Genomic DNA, 21,203 nt, shown 5'->3' with positions numbered 1-21,203 from the left:
GCCTTTATGACTTTCTACTTGATGAAGGAGTGCTGCTGTGCATGCCCTAGTTTATGACACAACACCCAGACCATGATGGGCAGCTGTTTACATGACCATTTTATATTCTGTGGTCAGATACACAAGTCTCTGCCATGGCCCAAAAGCAATCCAAGATCTGTTTCTTAACATTTATTTGGAGACTAGGTCATGGCTTTGCTCTAAGACCTCAAAGGTTTGCACTGTAATTCTAAATCAAGGTTTGACAGGGGCCTCCTACAGGATTGCTTTCTGTCAAACACTCCAAGCACCATTTAATCTGTTGGATCTTAAATCTCAAATAGCAGAGTAGCATGCACAACAGTTCATAGTTACAAATCATTCTCTTACTCTGGACCCCATTCAGAACTAGCAGTCTTACGGATAACTTGATAAATGGGTCAAAGTAGCACATTTAAAGGTGTGTGTACATTGTTTCAAAAGTTCAGTGAGATGGTAACAATCATTGGGTCTTTTTAATAGTGGGCAATTTTAATAGCGATTTTCTTTCACCCACTATTAAAGAGACACAATGATTGTTACCATCTCACTGGACTTTTGAAACAGCATATATACACCTTTGTATATAGAGGAGGAATTATCTCAACTTGCTATAAACTAATGGACTGCCATAAACTTTAGTGATGTCATGGTCTTTGAATTTGCATAATTTGTTTTTTCCTCCCACCTTCTGGCACACACATTCCTTAACAAGGAATCTATGAAGGTTGCCACTTCCTACCCACATAGCCAATCAGCATGATGCTAACCATATAGTGAAACAAAGTGATGTCCTATGGCATGATAAGACAGGCAAGGTTCCTGTGTACCAGATTACTACAGAAAACTGGATAGCTGAGGTCAGATGCTTTACCCTACAAGGTGAAATGACTTCTGTCATCTGTTTGTTAGAAGGGAGAAAAACACTTTTAACAGATTCATAGCAGCACGTCATCTCTCAACATTTTATTTGCTTCAGTTAGTTAACTACATCTGTAACAGCCATTGAATGTGGAGTTACATGGTTAATAATAATACACTCTCTCCAAGACTCCCCAATTTCTGCGTGGGTCAAAGAGGAGTGTTAAAGGGGGTATGACAAAAAATCATCACCCCTGAATTTTTTAGACCTTGGATGATGACACGGACCTCTGACATTCACCCGGAAATGTGGCAATACTTTTGGTCTACTGTTTCAATAAGAAGGGGACATTTTAGGAGCTTCAACTTGGTCCTTCATACCATAATGGCCTTCATTCCATGAGATAGGGAGCCAATGTGGGAGTTCAACCAGAGGTTGAGTATGTCTAATCCAACTGCACATGCAGGAACTGGGAAGGGTACGTTTGAGGGTCCACTGAGTCACTGTGAGGTGAACTCAGATCAAAATTATATTTATCATCCAGCCTCTATTAAGTCCCCATTTTGACTGGTGAGCACAGTAGCAATTGGGGTGCCCAATGAGCAGCATCTGCTCTGAGTCAGTGTCCCAGTAATCCTCCCAAAGTGTGCTTATTTTCTTTCCCTTTTGGTGAAAGCTAGAAAAAGGATTGATGGTATATCCTCTGACATCACCACAGAATATTTCAAGGGAATCCAATATTCCCTCCATTTAAAAAGCTCTAGGTCTGTGTACTGGACCAAGAATGGGAATCAGTGAGGGGCTGTTTCATTGTAATGACTCAAGTCAGGCCAGTGTTTACCAGATTAGTCAGTTATACTAATCAAGAAGGACCTTAGTCTACCTATTTCAGTCCTCAGGACATCATAATAAATTGGCCACCACCATAGACACCCATAGGCCAAGCCATTCTAATAACAACTCTGGCTCTTTTGCCCATGACTGTAATCACATCTATTTTGTCTCTGGTATTTAAATACTGCCATTTGGCCTCTGCCAATCTGATACTGTAATTCCCGCTGAAATTGAAATTAAGGAACTCATTTTAGGGACAGCTTCCTCCCTCTGTCATCATCCCAATCTATAGAAAGTAACCACTACAGAATTTTCCAAGGATGCTGGTGGAACTTTCCAATAGATATCTCAAACTAGAGAGGGGCTAGTCAACTGAGTCACACAAGGTAGATCTTCAACAGTCCTGACTTCATTAAGTCTCTGGAGTCTTTCCTCCATATTATTCCAAAGAATTTCTAACATATATCTGAGTTTAATACAGGCTGCCACTGAGTCCCTATTTCAGTTGAACAACTGAGAAACCAGTAAAGCTGCTCCTCACTGTTGAGTTATGTCCTCAAAATAAGAATTTTTGATAATACATAAGAACTATATCAATAATTTCAGTTTATTCTAAAGAAATGTTTCTCCCTGCCTTAACATCCTGAGAACCTATTCCTACGCCTTCCTGCAAGTGAAAATTAGCCAAATCCTATCATTCTAACTGCCTCCTCCCAGGATAGATTTTGTATTTGTTCTCCTGGGGCATGCTGCAATCTAATTCTCTTTGCAGATCTGATGGCACTGAAAGGGGAGAAGGCAGGCATAAAGAGGATCAGCATCCCTTTGGAAGGTAACTACCTTGGTTGAGGTCATTATAGAATCTCAAGGAACAAAGGACTAATGCCATCTGACAGGGAGGAGAGACTGCTTTTATGAACAGGCATATTCAAAGCAATTTAAAGATTCATGTTCTCAGGTTCATCCAAATCTACCCAAATATCCCCATTCTGTTTCTTTAGGTCCCATCCTTTCATGATCAATGCCACAAATTTCACATAGGAAACCACTGAGACTGTGAACTCAAATTGTAATTCTGCAACCCAAAGGAGCAAACTTTGAATCTTGTTTTAAGGCATTTTAAGTCTGCAGCTATGATATATAAAAGGGTCTCTTGAGGGGTGGTCATAGAAGTTCTCCGCAACTTTTTCCTTGCCCTGAGCCAAGAATTTAAAATAAGAGCAAATACTCTTTCTGTAAGCTCTTCAGTGCAATAGGAAGCAACCCTTCCACTCAAGTTTTCTCTATTTCTCATTTGCACCACAATAGTGCAATGCAGCAGCCAGTCTGTCAAAGGCTTATCTTCAATAGCTATTCTATCCTATGTGGCCATAGGTGATCATTTAGCTATTTGCTTCATGGAAAACAGTATCCCATTTCCCAGTGGTCATGAAGTTACCACTGCCTATAAACAACTAAGTCAGATAGCCAATCTCATATTATATTTAAAAGTCAATTTCTTGATCAAATTTTGGTACTGAATACTGCGTTAGGTAAGGTTCATCACATGTAATAGATACCACTCAAGGTATTCAAGCAGAAAATCTTTAATTTAAAAGAGTAGATGCTTACAAAATTATTGGTAACTTGGAGGAATAAGAGTCAGGAGGCTATCCTTAGTCTTTAGCTTCAAATTCATTCAACCACATCTGTCATAAGTGCCATCACCATTAGCACTGTCTGTATTCATAAAATTGATGCCAAGATAGTGGAACATGTAATCCAACTGTTTCCAACACTTTTGTCTGTAGGTGCCCACTTACAAAATTGTGCTACTACAGAAAGGTGACACCCACCTCCTTCAGCCTTTGTAAAATTTCACGAGTGCCTTACATTGACAAAACCTAAATTTACGAGGGGATCACATGGGAATCTGAGAAATATAATTTTTAGTTCCCCAAACTCTGTAATACTGAAGGAGGGGAGAATGAGAACATATCAAAGGGAAAGGAATGGATTCATAGTGCTCATAAACATCTAGTACACTAACCTAAAGATGATGCTTATTTCTGAAGTAGTTAATATTTAGAGTAGACTTGAGGATGTAAACTCCAAATCTCAACCTTAATAATAAAGTAGAAATGTGTTACCCAAATTCATCTGGCTGCTGTTTTTCCTCATGAGTTCCCAAATTACTTTTATTTCTGGAGGAAAGATTAGGTACCACTTTACAAGGGCTGGCAGTAATAATTCAAGCATAACAAAAACAAATGTTGAATAAATACAGCTTTGAAGAGCAGCTTTTATTTTGTGATGTTTTATAACATTTTTACTGAGATCTGAAATCACAATATATTGGAAACCTAACTGTATTACGTACAATTAATAAATCCTAACTATATAATAAGCTTATAAACATTGTAAATGTATTTGATCCCCAGATTTATTAATTAGAACACAAGCCACACTCTCAGGTGAGGTGAGACTGTTGCTAACATAATGCTATCTATCGTACAAGACTCAATCTATCCACCCTCCAATTACCAAATAGCTAGCTAATCATTATTCTTGCAAGACTGGTTCCTAGAACAGCTTCCTCACAGGGAGGAGAAACTCAGTTGAAATATAATGCATCATGAATGACAAAGAAGGGATTTCAACTGGATGCTTTCCTTTTTCTCCATGGCAAATTCAAAGAAAATAAAATTTAACTGAGAAAAGGAACAATCGGACTGGCTTCTCTAAAATCACAGAAAAGGGATTCAGGAATACCTAAAGACTGACAAAGTACATGGAATATGTATATAGACTGATGAAAGTTATTCTTTATAACAATCATATTTAAATTGAGAAATAATTTCAAGATCCTATGTTTTTAGAAATAGCCATATTATCTAAACCTTTCAAGATTTTTTTGTATTTAGGATGGCTTTTAATTTGGACATATTGTGTATAGATGTTCAAAAGCAACATGACCTTCTGATAGTTGCATTATAATTAGATATTAAGTGATGCGTTTCAGTGTGCACTTGTTCCCTCTGAAAGGAGATACTACTTTATGAACACATTCCCTGGGATAACCTCATGTATGAGAATGGAAAAAAAAAAATCAAAATCTAAGTTCAGTTTCTATTTAAGACCAGATGGGTCTCCAGGGAAGAAATGTATGAAGAAAAATTTGCTCATGTATATTGATGTGTAAACATGCTTTATGTGGTAAATTGAAAACGACAAGAAAAAAAGGAAAAGGAAAAAACAACAGCCTAATTAAAAGAAAAAGAAGAAAGTTTAATTTCTCAAAGGAAACAGCAAAACCTACATTTCTAAGTCTGAAAAAACACCAAGAGGTGACTCATAGCATCCCCATTAATCATCTAAAGACAGCTCTGGATCCTCTTCTGCTAAGTCACAAGGCTCTTCCAGTGATACATTCTAAAATCTTACAGTCTTCGTGTGGCAGTGGTTCTACATATCAATTATTTTAAATTTAGGTTTCTTAATCTTCTCCAGTGTTCACAGCCTGCTATGAAAACAAATTCAAAAGGATCTGTGCCTTTCAATTCACAGCTGTGCCTTCCCCTCTGTAATTTATAGGCAAACTAACTTCTAACACTTATATGATGTGTAGTATTTTGAAACAAAAATATTAGGTTGGTACAAAAAGACTACTACAAAAAAAGGAATCCATTTCTACTTCTCTTCCTTTTCACAAATATTCTTGTCATTCACAAGTTATCTGCCTAAAATACAAAAGACTAAGCATGGATTCTAAATTACACCACTCACAAGCACTTGCTTTCTAAGGTCACTTGCCAAAATTACTTGCACGCTGAGTGGCAGGTGACCAATCTCCTTCAGCAGGTTTTATGATTACTGCTCAGATACTGTGTGCCTGTGTACACAGCTCAGTATCACAGTCTCTCACCTCTGCTGCCCTATTTACCATCCAGAAAGACGCTGAAATCTGCCATCCAGGTCCATGCTGAGCAGGCCAGCCAGCACACAGCCTGGAGAGCTGCAGCTGTTTTTTTCTTAGTAAGCACAGTGTTATGAGTACAGCTGGCTGAGATTATGGCTATAACAAGGAAAGAACTGGGAGAGTGTGAACTCTCCAGTGTGGTGTCTCATTCTGAAGGTGACAGAGATTCAAAAGTTCTGCTCCAATAGTCAATATATAGCATCTGACTCGTATTGTCAAATAGATAATACAACAAAAATCACTTATACCTCTATGTTCTTTCTTATTTACAGGGTAGCTGAGTTGCATATATGAAACAAGCCTGTAAACTAAAATATTCCTAATAAACTAAAAACACGGCTAGATTCCATGTTCTAAAGTACAAACATAATGATCCATGTTAAAATACTTTTGAATACCTTGAAAGGATGCATAACAAAAGAGAGAAAGAGAATGAATTAATAATATTAAAACTAAAACTAGTCATCAGTTAGTTTCCACCAGCATAGCAATCAAGAGTAACAGACTTGGGAGGCCAAGGCAGGAGGATTGCTTAAGGCGAGTTCAAGACCAGCCTGGGTAACGTAGTGAAATCGCATTTCTACCAAAAAAAAAAAAAAAAAAAAAAAAAGGAAAAAGTAACAAAGGAAAGAGAAAGAGCTACAGTCATCTATTATAGAGGAAAACTCACGTCTCAGGTATTTCTAGTTATTGTAAGTATTCAACAAATTCCCTGTCTTCTATGTAAGAAAATGTTACTTTAGTTAGTGATAAAGTTTTACCGAGTAGGAGACACAAACTTTATTCATCAGTTTTTAGGTAGCAGGCATGCAACATATCTGTGATAATAGATAAATTATGAAAGCTATTGGAAAAGGCTGTATTTATGACATCTTAAAACCATCTTCTATAAAGAAACTTACAGTCAGAACTGAATGATTTAAATGGAATACAAGAACTTCCCCATTTATGTTAAGAATAATTTAGAAGAAAATGGTATGTTTTATGTCTGAATGAAAAGCTCTTCCAAGGTTCTGGGTTCCAGCTGGGAGGGGGGGCGGGGGGGATGGGGTTAGGGGTTGCAAGGGCCTCATTTTTCCTTACTGCCCCCTTCCGGTTCGGGAAGGTGGGGGGACCTTGGCGGTGCCCGGAGCCGGCGTGGCGCTCATCGAGGGACGCCCGGCCCAAGTGGCTGGGGCCAGGCCGCAGAGCGGAGTTGGCATTTCCAGATTTGGGCTCGGGCCGCGCCTCCTCCGGGACCCTCCCCTTGGACCGAGCTGATCGCCGCGGGGCAGTTCGGGCCGGCTGTCCTGGCGCGGAATTTCCCAAATTCAACAAATCTTCCAAGAAATCCATCCATGGCAGATTATGAAGCACGGATCATTACTTTTGGGACATGGATATACTCAGTTAACAAGGAGCAGCTTGCAAGAGTTGGATTTTATGCTTTAGGTGAAGGTGATAAAGTAAAGTGCTTTCACTGTGGAGGAGGGCTAACTGATTGGAAGCCCAGTGAAGACCCTTGGGAGCAACATGCTAAATGGTATCCAGGGTGTAAATATCTGTTAGAACAGAAGGGACAAGAATATATAAACAATATTCATTTAACCCATTCACTTGAGGAGTGTCTGGTAAGAACTACTGAGAAAACACCATCACTAACTAGAAGAATTGATGATACCATCTTCCAAAATCCTATGGTACAAGAAGCTATACGAATGGGGTTCAGTTTCAAGGACATTAAGAAAATAATGGAGGAAAAGATTCAGATATCTGGGAGCAACTATAAATCACTTGAGGTTCTGGTTGCAGATCTAGTGAATGCTCAGAAAGACAGTACGCAAGATGAGTCAAGTCAGACTTCATTACAGAAAGAGATTAGTACTGAAGAGCAGCTAAGGCGCCTGCAAGAGGAAAAGCTTTGCAAAATCTGTATGGATAGAAATATTGCCATCGTTTTTGTTCCTTGTGGACATCTAGTCACTTGTAAACAATGTGCTGAAGCAGTTGACAAGTGTCCCATGTGCTACACAGTCATTACTTTCAAGCAAAAAATTTTTATGTCTTAATCTAACTCTGTAGTAGGGATGTTATGTTCTTCTTATTACCCTGATTGAATGTGTGATGTGAACTGACTTTTAAGTAATCAGGATTGAATTCCATTAGCATTTGCTACCAAGTAGAAAAAAAATGTACATGGCAGTGTTTTAGTTGGCAATATAATCTTTGAATTTCTGGATTTTTCAGGGTATTAGCTGTATTATTTATCCAACTTTTTTTACTGTTATCTAATTGAAACCCTAGACTAAGAAGCATCATATTATAACTGAACACAATGTGTATTCATCGTATACTGACTTAATTTCTAAGTGTAAGTGAATTAATCATCTGGATTTTTTATTCTTTTCAGATAGGCTTAACAAATGGAGCTTTCTGTATATAAATGTGGAGATTAGAGTTAATCTCCCCAATCACATAATTTGTTTTATGTGAAAAAGGAATAATTGTTCCATGCTGGTGGAAAGATAGAGATTATTTTTAGAGGTTGGTTGTTGTGTTTTAGGATTCTGTCCATTTTCTTTTAAAATTATAAACACGTACTTGTGCGAATAATTTTTTAAAAGTGATTTGCCATTTTTGAAAGGGTATTTAATGATAGAATACTATCAAGCCAAGATGTACTGACATGGAAAGATGTGAAAGATATATTAAGTGTAAAATGCAAGTGGCAAAACACTATGTATAGTCTGAGGCAATCAAAGTATGTATGTTTCTTATATGTATAGAACAAAAGATTTGGAAAGATAGACACCAAAAAAAAAAAAAGAAAAGCTCTTCCAAAAGCAACTAATTTTTAAAGTAAAAATATGCTACTATAGAAAATAAGCGTTTAACCAGAAATTGTAGATACCCAAGTTCTAGTTTGATTGTTTTTCTATATAGGAAATTGCAGCAGAAAACAATTTAGAATTAACTAAATCAAATAAACATCTAGCAGACAGTTTACATTATAATAAACTGATTAACAAAAAAAATCATTTTTTCCACAGCAGAAGTATATTTATTGTGCTGAAATCAGGTAGCAGGGAATGAATAGTTTCTTGGGAACCAGCACAGAATGTTCACAAAGATTTACAAATCTCTAGTCATTACACACTGAGCAACAAAACAAAGGTGTTGAATCCTCTTAGATCAAACTACTTTATATGTTGCAAATTTTCTGTAATTCTCATGACTGCATGCCTTTGGGGAAAAAGTGTTTAATTTTAATGCACAATAAATATGTTATAGCTTACAAAATATTCTGAAATAATTTGTACAAACAGCATACATCCTTCACATGCAGCTTTGACATGTTGTTGATACTTAGAGATATTCATGCTTTTTTTGGTCACATTTTGTCTTTCTCTAGTAATCCCTTTGCAACATCCCTTAAAAAATTAACCTATGTAGTAAGACATGGTACAAATTCTTTCCTATTTTATTTCCAGTTGTTCACTTATATTACATGAAATACTTCATCTGTAAATAGCAAATTGAATGTCATAGTTCTGACTACTCTCACTTTTATTCATTTTGTGTTTTAACAACACCTTGTAACATTAAGCACTGAATTTAACAATCTTTAGCACCAAGGAGTCAAGAATATTGCACCAAAATGGGTTTATACTTCATACCTAGTTAATAAATAAGATCTTGCAACTTAGTCACAAAGAAAATGTTACTCCAAAATTAAACACATTGAAAGAGAAGAACAGTTTCACAGAAATGTTTCGTGTATGCTATTTGTCATAAAAGCAAAAAACAACACTAGTGGATTTGAAAGTTAATATTAAAATTTACATTAGAAGACTCCTTGATTTTTTAATTAAAATTTATTTAATTTTAAATGTTCTTTCCAACAGAAGAGGTAGGTATATTTCCACATATGAAAAATCAGTAACAGCCATAAATCAAAACAAGGAAAGCCTGATAAAAATCAACATATTCTAACAGCACATAAATGTAACTATCTTATGATGTTACTAATAAACACGAGTTGTTTCATGTTTCAAACAGACAATAATTTTAATTTTTATATATTTCAGCTAGTAACAGGAGTATTCAAATGCTGCCTTTTCATCACAAAAAATTGTTTCCCCACAGTGATTTGTGCGAGTCATGGTGATCTCTGAGTCACCAGACAAGACTTTACTGCAATTCTTTCTTATTTTCACCAACACCATCATCATCAAGCCTCTAAGATTCTACAGAGATCAGATTTTAAAAATTTAATTACAACCAAAAGTATAGTCTGACTAGAGGTGGAGAGATTTGACCATTCTGGTCAGCAAATGAATTCAAATGTGCAAGTTTAAATGTATACACATTTCCAGCTTTGGACAAGAAAACGTAACACCACTGATTTCAGTCAGTAGATAATTAGTAATTTGTCAAAATAATTCATAAAGACTGTTTCTGTGATCGTCTAAAATTCAGACCGAAGAATGAATGACTGTAAGATACACATGCAAAATCTCATCCTGTAGACAACTGGATGATGTGAACAGGGGGAGAATCTCCAAAGTCACATAATGATTGCTTTGGTCTGCAGAATATCAAGGCTAATTTAAAAAAAAAATGTTTAAAATAAAAACTTCATAAATAAAACATCTGGGTATGGTATTAACACTTTACTCGGTCTAAGAGTTACTAGGACATAGAGCACATTTGTCTTTTCTCCCCACCCCCAAGCTCTCCTTTGCTTCTGTTTTCCCTGAAATTTTATATGATATGGGAGTTTTTCCTCACTGTCAACAACAGTTAAGGCCCAGTTCAATTTAATCTCCTTTTGCTTTTCCATTTTTCTGCTTTTTTCCATTTTCTATCATGAGTTGTTTTTCTGATTTGCTCACACCATTTGCTGAAATACCATTCATGGCTGTTTTTCCAGTTTTTGGTTTCTTAGGCTCTTTGTATGTCCGAATGTAGAAGTTAAGAAAGAGAAATATGAAGCTGATTGCGTAGGCAATTAGAGCCCAGTGCATCCATTTGGGGAAGGGGCAGTCAGTGTAAAGAGACAGTGCTGTGTGCCCAATGGTCACATGGAACTGAACCTGAAAAACAGAAATGACAGCACAAAACATTTAATCTGAATTGTAAACAACTTTGAACAACATCAGCATCTTCTACATAGCTATCACAGGCCCAAATTTTGCCACACTGTGCAAAATTTATTGTTTTCTGGCTCCCATGGCTAGCTCTTTCTCATTCACAGCTCAAATGCCATCTCCTCAGTAAGGCCTTTCTGACAAGACTTCAATTTCAATTGGCCCTCCCAATCCCATTAACCAAAGAGCTTTTTGCATTTTTTTAAAGGAGAATTATAACTATTTGAAATTGTCTTTTGTATTTGTTATTTCTTTATTGCCTATCTTTCCACCAGAATATGACTCCAGAAGGCAGGGCTTTGTCTTGCCCATCAGTGATTCTTGAGTCCTCAGTACAGCACCAGGATCAAGGAACATGTGTTGAATAATGTTATCTGATGAAAGGGAATCAATGGCCTAGGAGAGTAAAATAATAGTATTGTAGGCTCTTCAATTTTGTTTTCCTCCCACATTTTAGATTGGTTTCCATCAAATACCAAAATAGCTCATTTATTTCTTACAGATAGTAGGCAGGTAAATTTTTATTTGAATGAACACTATATTTCAAAAACTAATATTTTGATGGCCGGATGTGATGACTTACGCCTGTAATCCTGGCACTTTGGGAGGCCGAGGCAGGTGGATCAACTGAGGTCAGGAGTTCAAGACCAGCCTGGCCAACATGGTAAAACCCTGTTTCTACTAAAATATAAAAAATTAGCCAGGCGTGGTGGTCTATGCCTGTAATCCCAGTTACTCGGGAGGCTGAAGCAGGAGAATCGCTTGAACCCGGGAGGCAGAAGCTGCAGTGAGCCCAGATTGCACCATTGCACTCCAGCTTGGGCAGTAAGAGCAAAAAACTGTCCCCCCACCCCCACCAAAAAAAATTAAAAGATAAAAGCAATATTTGGATAAAATTTAGTAGATATTTCAGAATAAATACAAAAAGAATCACTTTCAACTTTAAAAATTTTTTAAAGGAAAAAAGCCAAAAGTCAGATGATTAAAATGAAATAGATTCTGATGTATCAATAAATGAATGGGTCAAGACATAATGTTAACAAGGGTTAATTTTTTATACAATTAACTTATATGACTAACTGTTGTGAGGACTTCTGGCTTGGAAATACAAATTCAACATCCTGTTTGAAATGGACAGTTGTGGTTCTCTTTTCAGGACCGCATTGTCCTTAAAATATTAACTGTTGATTACAACAATCAGTATCATTTTAAATATTATTAAAATAATGTATGCCATGTAAGCTAAAAATTTATACCATATTAAACAACTTTTACAATTTTCCTTGGCAAATATTTAAATTTGAAGAACTTTTGGTTTCACAATGGTTTTCAGAAGCTGCATCACCCAAAAGGGTGTGTATAAGGGTGTGATTGGGTATGGCGTCACTCAAGGAGAGGCAGGTGTAGGCTCCAACAAAACAGATAGGACTAATTCACACGATTTTGATCACCTCTTCATTTTCCTGGGTCCATTTACTACTTACTGAGAGAAATGAATTACACAAACTGTGTTAACAGCTTTTACACAAACACTGGAGGCAGCTTCCTGTGCCACTTTGGTTACAAATGAATCCTTCACACCCAGCATTTCCCAAAAGTTGTGCTTCCTGTTTGGTTAGCCGGCTGTTTAGCAACTTAAAGCAGAGATGAATAATATTTCCAAATGCGATTCCACTGATAAAATTGTGCACATGCTATGATTAAAGCAAATTATAATAAATTCTAAAGCTTGAAAAATAGTTACCAAGTTGGCTTTGAATTTCCAGTTTGATTACAGGCCAATGTCTAGCATCTGAAAGATACACTAATGCACACACTCAGATTGCCACAAGCAGTCTTACTAGGGGGATGTGCTGAAAACTGGACTGAAGACTACCATTTGAAAATATCTGTCTCCGGGCGCGGTGGCTCAAGCCTGTAATCCCAGCACTTTGGGAGGCCGAGACGGGTGGATCACGACGTCAGGAGATCGAGACCATCCTGGCTAACCCGGTGAAACCCCGTCTCTACTAAAAAATACAAAAAACTAGCCGGGCGAGGTGGCGGGCGCCTGTACTCCCAGCTACTCGGGAGGCTGAGGCAGGAGAATGGCGTAAACCTGGGAGGCGGAGCTTGCAGTGAGCCGAGATTGCGCCACTGCACTCCAGCCTGGGCGACAGAGCGAGACTCCGTCTCAAAAAAAAAAAAAAAAAAAAGAAAATATCTGTCTCTGCTCTCTTAAGGACAGTGTTTTAGAGAATTACAAGGAGTTCTCTTGTCCCTATTCCCTTCCTTTGCCCCACCCCTTCCTTGGCTATGTGCTTTCTTTTCAGCTGTATAGTCTAAATATATGAGATATGTTAAAGACTGAAAAATGAAATAAAAAACAAAATTTTTAAGCGAGGACAACAAGAAGAGAGATAATAAAATTTTAAGTTAAGAAAATCACCTGAGGGGAAAACTACAGATTATTTTTCTATTCAGACATAAATCTACGTACTTTGTAGCATGCTTAGATCTTTAATCATCCTTTCCACAAATATGTTTAGAGAATGTTTTCCTTAGAGAAGTGCTATGTCTAGTCTTTTAAGGGTATTATAAAAACAAAGACTTGCCGTGACCAATGAGTCTATGAATAAGTCGGCTGGAGTCAAGTGGGCCTAACTGCAATATAACTAGAGGATAAAGTTAATTTCATAATAGAAAATTGTCTAAAATGACATTGCACTTTAAAATTAATCAAATTTAAACAATTTCAGTGTTTTCCCAGAAGAAACTTTGGAAGCATTTAACTCACCAGTTGCAACATAGTCAGGTATCGTTTCCACCAAAGGTATTTCTGAATCCATGGGCCAAATGCAGCTAACCCATAGTATGAGTACATAATCACATGGATAAAGGAATTCATCTGCGCTCCAAAAAATGCTTTAGAAAAACAACAGGTAATTACCAGATACAGAAAATTTTATTAAGCAGTAAGCCACTGAGATATACAATAAATGAATACACATTATTTTTTAATATTTAATATTGAGTACAGATTAGGAATGAAAAATATAAAGTAGTACTAATAAAAAAGTTTTCCCTTCAGATTAAGCTAGATATTTTTAAAGTTTAGATTTGAGGTTTTACCCTATAAATAAAAATGTATGTTCAAATGCAAAGGACTTTCAAAGTGGTAGGTTTTCAAATGGGGTACTCCAGTGAGCTTAAATAGGCCCAAATGTAGAACTGTTGCCTATGTGACTTTTAATTCTACTAGTCTTGCCTTTAGATGTGCCAATATACATATCTATAACAAAACAAGCACTTATTTCTTAGGTTTCCAAATAGTTTAAAATATAACAGCACTACACATATTGAATAATTCATTTAATATAGATAAATCTACAGAGATATTCCAGTCAGTCTAAATCAATGACATTCTTTCTCTTCAGAATATTAATTAAATCAAGGTATAGATGTAATAATAAATTAATTTTGTCATAAAGTGATCTAAGGGTTCAGTTCAGATTTACTAATTTTCTTTTAAAATTACAGAGGTTGCCTTTAACTGTATTGTTTTAAGGTGGGCCCCAATAATATATGTATTAATTTCTAAGCTGCCAATTATCATAATATGATAATGAAAGCAGGAAGGTGAACTATACTATAATGACTTGTACCCTGGATCCTCCTCAGAGGAATCATCTGCATCAATCTCAACAAAGTGAATCATCCTTAATCTACAGGCATCTGAAAAGATAGGAGGCAGATCTTGGCCAAACTATGAATTTAGATCCTCTTTAACATTAACAAGGCTATATAAAATTTCCTTTGAATAAGAACCAACCAGGCCTATACAGGCTGAGTATCCCATATCCAAAATGCTCAGGACCAGATGTGTTTCTGATTTCAGATTTTTTTAAACTTTGGAATATGTGCATAAACATAATGAGGTGTCCTGGGGATAGGACTCAGGTCTAAATCCAAAACTTCACATACACCTTATACATGTATCCTGAAGGTAATTTTATAAAATTTTAAAGTAATTTTATGGGTGAAACAAGGTTTGTGTACTCTGAACATCAGAAAGCAAAGATGTCACTATCTTAGCCACCCATGTGGACACTGTCTGCGGTTGTTTGGCATCAATATTATTCTGTACACAGAAAAAGGCTAAGAGGGTCTTTTTTTCCCTCAGGTATACTGAATAAAGTGTGTTGTGCACTTGTGTTTTGACTGTGACCCATCACATGAGGCCAGGTGTGTAATTTCCACTTGTAGTGTCATGCTGGTGCTCAAAAAGTTTTGAATTTTGGAGCATTTGGATTTCAGATGTTTGGATTAGGGATGTTCAATCTGTATTAGAGCAGGAGTGAGCTATGGGCCAAGATGGAAATCTTCAGATTTGAGGGGTTGTGTCTCTAGTCCCATTCCCCATCAAAATATTGTTTTCTACCTTAATCTTGGTTTATGCTTATCTCTGTGGCAAATCTTTAGGTATTAAAGTAGTCACAGATAAAAAGCTAAAGTTATACTTGCCTCAAATTTTTTAAAAATGAAATGATGGCTGGGTGCGGTGGCTCATGCCTGTAATCCCAGCACTATGGGAGGCAGAGGCAGGCGGATCACAAGGTCAAGAGATCGAGACCATCCTGACCAACATGGTGAAACCCCGTCTCTACTAAAAATATAAAAAATTAGCTAGGCGTGGTGGTGTGTGCCTGTAGCCCCAGTTACTCAGGAGGCTGAGGCAGGAGAATCGCTGGAACCCAGGAGGCGGAGGCTGCAGTGAGCTGAGATCACGCCACGGCACTCCAGCCTGGAGACAGAGTGAGACTCCATCTCAAAAAAAAGAAAAGAAAAAACAAAAAGAAATAAACATGGAAATGATTAACCACGAAAGCAAGTTAAATGGTAGATCAAGTCAAAGTCCTAGGTTCTCATTGCTTTCCACTGAACACATAGATGCAATTAAACGCAAGCAGTATATTCCTGAAAATGCTCACCTTGTCCTCCTGCAACCCACTTAATTCCAATCCACCACAAGGTAAACATCGTACAGTGATGATACACATGAAGGAAAGAAACTTGGTTGTTTTTCTTTCTCAGAATAAAAAACACTGTGTCCAAATACTCAACTCCTTTAGAAACAAAGTACCACCACAGAGCAGCAGCTATCTGTAAAAAGGGAAAGCGTGTTATAAACACCAAAATGACACTATTGTACGGATTTATACTCATTGTAAGTAAGTTCAAAATAAATATTTATATATTGCACAAAATGTACAAGGCATGGAATCATTTATGCCTAAGTAGTTTTGAAAAACCTAAGCATCTCTCCATGGGGAAAAAATAGAAAATAAAGAGTCCAAAGCTCTGTCTATACAGTGCTAATAAGTTAGAGAACATTTTCTGTCTGTTCCATAGGTAGATGTCACATAGTATCAAACTGCTGAATACAGAGCTGGAAGTACATTCAGACTGCCATGCTTTTCAACTTGGTAGAGGAACTGAGATGTTGACTTTGTAAAATGAGTTTAGTTGTTCATGCTCAGCCTACATTATACCTCAGAAAAACGTGCAAGTAAGTTCATGTAGCAATTGGTCTCTGCAAGTGTCTGCCTGTCTGCCCACCCTCTCCCCTCACCTCCTCCTGCCCGCGCGCCCCACCCCCTCACCGCACCAACATGTGCAACAACATAAATATCCAATCACAGCAGTTTGTATTAGGTATTAAAATCTTTAAAATAATAAATGGGAATGAACAAACAAATATTTCCCAGGTCATAAATATAATCCTGCTTACATGAATAAGTCTTTTCTTTTCCTGGGCTCTAATTAAGTCACCAGATGGTGCAGAAAGATTACATTACATGCTGAGATTAAGGATCCAGTGAGAGGTGACCTCTGTATGTTTTAAAATGTTTTACAAGAAGCCTACTACAACAGAAACCAAAACTTAATTTTTTATGTCAAGTATTTTCTATGATAAGCATCCTATGTACAAATAAGGCAGTACATAACTAAAATCTATGTATAAGCTTTTGTGTGTTAGGGCCCTGTCAGATTCATTCACAGACAGGCTTAGGTGTTTTAGAGTTGAAGGATCCCTTTGTATTTTATACCTGAACCCGGTATATGTCATGAGATTTTTGTTTGTTTTGGTTTCTGCATTTGAAAAACAAAATTATAATTTCGAAATATGGGGAAAGAAGAAACAGAAAGCATATAAGAAACGAAGTATTTACAAACTGAGAATTATGTACGGGATTTACTTGAAAAATATCGTTAAAAATGATATGAATTGGTGGAAAATAAGCTTGAAATAGCTAACTACTCCCAGCAACACGACAGTTAATATTCACTATTATATTAGTTCTTTAAAATAAAGTAACTATCACCATTTTGGCATAGTAACCTGTAACTAAAAGGAAAGATATAATAACTTATTTTTCCTCCATCTGGACCTCCACATTTGCCACAATTCACATAAAATAATAACAAATAATAAGTCTCTTTAGTTTGCAAACTGCACTAGGTATCTTTAAATAAGCTACACCAAAAGTGATACTTCTTGGCTACATAACAACAAATACAAAAATGAGTCTCTCCATAAAATATTCACTCTATTGCATCCCAGATTAGAGAGAAGAAGAGAGCACGAGCAAGATTCCAAATGAAATCTGTTGCAAATCTCAGGTTCTTTATCCTCCTAGATTATAGTTCTCATAATAGCTCATTTTTTAAAGACTTGAAAGTTTACATCTGTAAGCGAGAGTGGTATTTTTAACCTTTATCCTAAAAATAGTAATATGTTGCCCCATCTAAGGGTTTTTCTATGCCTACTCCCAGAAGTCAGTCAGTCAAACACTTCTCCCTGTTCCCTTCCCCACAGCAAGCAAGAAGTCAGCTCTCCAACTGAAGAGATTCTTTGGCAACAGTTATCAGAAGATAATTTTTCATAGTCAATACATCTGGAGAGGAGCCTCTCTCATTTTCTCTCAGTCACATCCAGGTTTTATGTCCTCCTTAGTCATTTGTTTACAGGGCTGCTGCCTGCCTCGTCACCCTCACTAGAATGCCAGCCCCACAAAGGCAGGGCTTTTCAGCTCGTCCCCAGTGCCCCTCACAGTACCAACAAATAGTAGATGCTCAATCCATTATTTAATGAATAAATAAAACCAACATGACAACCAAACCGGTGACTTTTCATCAGTCCATAAGTCTTCTAATAGGGAAATGAAGATATGTACATAACATGGTTAAGTACATTAAAGCAATTTGGTCTCCAGTCTTGATGAATACTGGTATTTATATAGTGTCCACTCCCCATGGCAGGAAACTGTTTTTCTCAAGGGAAGTCACTGGATATTATTACTACATATACTATAGGTAACATAAAACATGTTATGTTTTATGTGTAATTTCTAGTATGAACCACAGTATATAAGAAGAGCTCAATAAATACTTAATAGAATAAGGTAATCTGTTGTTTCTTTCGCTTAATGTTAATTTTACTCATGTAAGTGAATGGAAAACAAAATATAACATCTTTTTACTAGTGGTTTATTTTTCTGCAAATATAATAATAAACTGAGTTTATGCCTATACAAATTGTTCTATGCTTAATTTCCTAAACATTCCACACTTCACAAAACATTTACTTTTCCTCACTTTCTTAATACATAACTAGGACTCTAAGAGTTTCTATTCTTGACCAAAAACAAACAAACAAAAATCTAAAATATCTTTAAAAGAAACATGAGACTTCTTTGCTTTAACAAATACTGCATTTTAGTAATCCAATGCATATTTGCTCATGCCGCAAAATAAAAAACATTCTTCAGATACAAAAAAAAATTTTAAATTAAGTACTTTTAAAAAAAGCATAGTTTTATTGACTCATAACAATCTAGTATAATTTCATTATCATATTAAAGTACTTTTTGCGAGGTGTGCTGGCTCACACCTGTAATCTCAGCACTTTGGGAGGCTGAGGCAAGAGGATCCCTTGCGGTTAGGAGTTCAAGACCAGCCTGGGCAACATAGCAAGACCCTGTCTCTATAAAAAGTAAAAAAAAAAGCTAGGCATGGTGGTGCACACCCGTAGTCCCAGCTACTTGGGAGGCTGAAGCAGAAGGATCAATTGAGCCCAGGAGTTTGAGGCTGCAGAGAGCTATGATCATACCACTGCACTTTAGTCTAGGGGACAGAGCAAGAACCTGTCTCTAAATGAATGTTAAAGAACTTGTCTTTAAAAAAGTACATTCTACATTTTCACAGATTGGGGCCTATAAAAATCAAACCACTTTTACTGATTAAGAGTATTTTTAATGTACTTACCCTGACTTCATTAACATTATTAGAATAATCCACACTCTGGCAAATATAGCTATATCCCGCATTATATGATCCCATGAATAACTGGAAAAAGAGTAGTAATATTTGTAGTAAAGTTTTAGTAAATACAGCATTAAAAATACAATTATATACAAAATGTAGCCTTTCAAATTATTTTAAAAGCAATATTTTCTTTAAAAATCTCAAATGCATTAAAAAATTTTATGCATTCCAATTGCTAGAGGTTACTGTGCATTAATTTGTTCTATAATTAAAATATAAGTTAAAAATCACATGTAACTTTTATACTGAATATTGACTCTATTAAATACTTCACAGCATTAAGAGAAATTTTTATTGCTAGGACTCAGATTTTAAAGTTGTTCTAGCTTAATTGGTTTCTATGTTTGATGCAGAGTGGTTTGCATATAACAAATTAGGTACAGATATCCAAATAAATTAAAGTGTTTATGAAGTTGAGCCTTGAGGCTAAGTTTTCAATTAGAGAAATATTTGTTTTTCTAAGAAGAGTTATTGGTTATTTTCCAGCATTACTAGCCAGTTCTCTGGGATCACACAGAATTTTAATGAGTCTCTTAGGGAACAAATTCTTTATACTTACGCAATTTAAAAAATGGCTCTGTCAATCTAGCCTTTAGGATTTCCTTTGAAAATGTCACAGAGAATTTGCTTGTGCCCAGGAAAGTATATAATGCTTAGTAACAACGGTTATATGGTAGTTCATTTTAATTCATTTTAATTCCAGCCCCAAATACGACATTACATAATGGGATTTACTTGAAATTGGCATATTTTGATCAGTTACCAAACCGGAAACTACTGAATAAGAATTATAAATAAATAGCTGCTACTGTTTACTGAGTGCTTAATACATGCCAAACATTATGCAAAAATTATCTTACTTAAATCTGATAATAACCCGAGATGGCAGGTTTTTAGGTGGGGAAAACGAGGCTAAGAAAAGTTAAATAACTTTCAATGCCAGAACCACTAATAAGGGTTCTTTTAGAATCCAGTTGGTCTTATTCAAACTTCCATTTTAAACAACTGTCCTATACTTCATGTTTAATTTTTTTGTTATTCAAAAGTGAAAAATGTCAAAAATGTACTTTTAGAGTAGCTAACAGTTATGTCTGGGTACAATATTACAACGATGGTTTTATACATTCTCATTTTTAAATTTCCAATAACCTTGGAAAATTATTAAAGTGATCTTAAAAACATACCTCTCTGAAGATAAAAAAGTTAAGCAAAACCATCCCAAAATTATAGATAATGAGCACTAGACGCATCTGAAAAGGTTCTCGGTCCTTCATCCATTTCGGACCCAGCCACACAAACAGGAGATAAAGAGTGCTTATACTTAGCGTAGGCCAAGGAGACTGCATCAGAGGCCAATTTTCCACACGCTTATCTATAGAGAAAACAAAATACCCCAAAATTAATCAATAAATGTTTTATAAAACGCACTTTCTAGGAATCAAGATGTTTCAACTTAATTTCCGAATTTGACCAAATATGGATCACTGTCCTTTGAGTCCCAATAAAAAAAATACATGGTATAAAAACCAAAGAAACAATACAGAATCCTGCAAGTGGCCTTTGAAAATTATGCTTCATTACTTATGTTGTCACACATTATGTTTTACAGAGACCCTAGAGAACAAAAACAAGAAATAAAGCTCACTAAAAACAGAGGTGATTATCTTGGGATGAAAAGTTAATGAAAAACTTCATACACAGAAAGTAAATAGCTTAAGGAAACATTTGTCTTCCATATTATACATGTGAAATTTCTCAGGGCAGCCTGGAGGCTGCTCTGTGTGTCCACTCCTAAAGCAGGCAAGAATTTAACTGGAGAGGTACAGGGTGATGGTAGCCGTTTGCTGATATCTAGAGACACTGAAGACAAGAGTACAGGGGCACTGAGAGATTAAGTTAGAGTTCACTACAATTCTATAATGTATTTAAATAGTCACCATGTTCAAGACATTTTTCTTTTTCATTGAGAGCATGCACCTATTTTATTCCCATGAATAACTAACTTGAATGTTTTTCTCTAGAGCTGTAAGTCACA

At 36.2% G+C, this 21,203-nt stretch overlaps 2 protein-coding genes and 1 pseudogene across 2 annotated transcripts in view; 1 reads left to right on the top strand and 2 right to left on the bottom strand.

Annotated features, from left to right (window-relative positions):
• LOC140713220 (histone-lysine N-methyltransferase SETMAR-like) overlaps positions 1-7,007 on the bottom strand; it is a 59,177-nt pseudogene extending 52,170 nt beyond the window's left edge.
• Positions 6,761-8,461, top strand: LOC103239976 (E3 ubiquitin-protein ligase XIAP). The gene has a single exon (XM_038002188.2). The coding sequence runs from the start codon at positions 7,010-7,012 to the stop codon at positions 7,718-7,720; it is 711 nt and encodes a 236-aa protein (XP_037858116.2). The 5' UTR covers positions 6,761-7,009; the 3' UTR covers positions 7,721-8,461.
• Positions 8,462-9,507: 1,046 nt separating this feature from the next.
• ELOVL4 (ELOVL fatty acid elongase 4) overlaps positions 9,508-21,203 on the bottom strand; it is a 32,420-nt gene continuing 20,724 nt past the window's right edge. Inside the window, exons 2-6 of the mRNA XM_008006430.3 lie at positions 20,353-20,540; positions 19,109-19,189; positions 15,772-15,943; positions 13,578-13,705; positions 9,508-10,747 (exon numbers count right to left, since the gene is read on the bottom strand). Coding sequence (XP_008004621.2) covers positions 10,472-10,747; positions 13,578-13,705; positions 15,772-15,943; positions 19,109-19,189; positions 20,353-20,540 — 845 coding nt within the window. The 3' untranslated portion in view covers positions 9,508-10,471. The remainder of the gene's footprint in view (positions 10,748-13,577; positions 13,706-15,771; positions 15,944-19,108; positions 19,190-20,352; positions 20,541-21,203) is intronic.

Source organism: Chlorocebus sabaeus, chromosome 13 (assembly GCF_047675955.1).
Source record: "Chlorocebus sabaeus isolate Y175 chromosome 13, mChlSab1.0.hap1, whole genome shotgun sequence".
Classification (NCBI taxonomy): domain Eukaryota; kingdom Metazoa; phylum Chordata; class Mammalia; order Primates; family Cercopithecidae; genus Chlorocebus; species Chlorocebus sabaeus.
The sequence above is the reverse complement of the archived record's forward strand: the minus strand, read 5'-3'. Positions and strand labels throughout refer to the sequence as shown.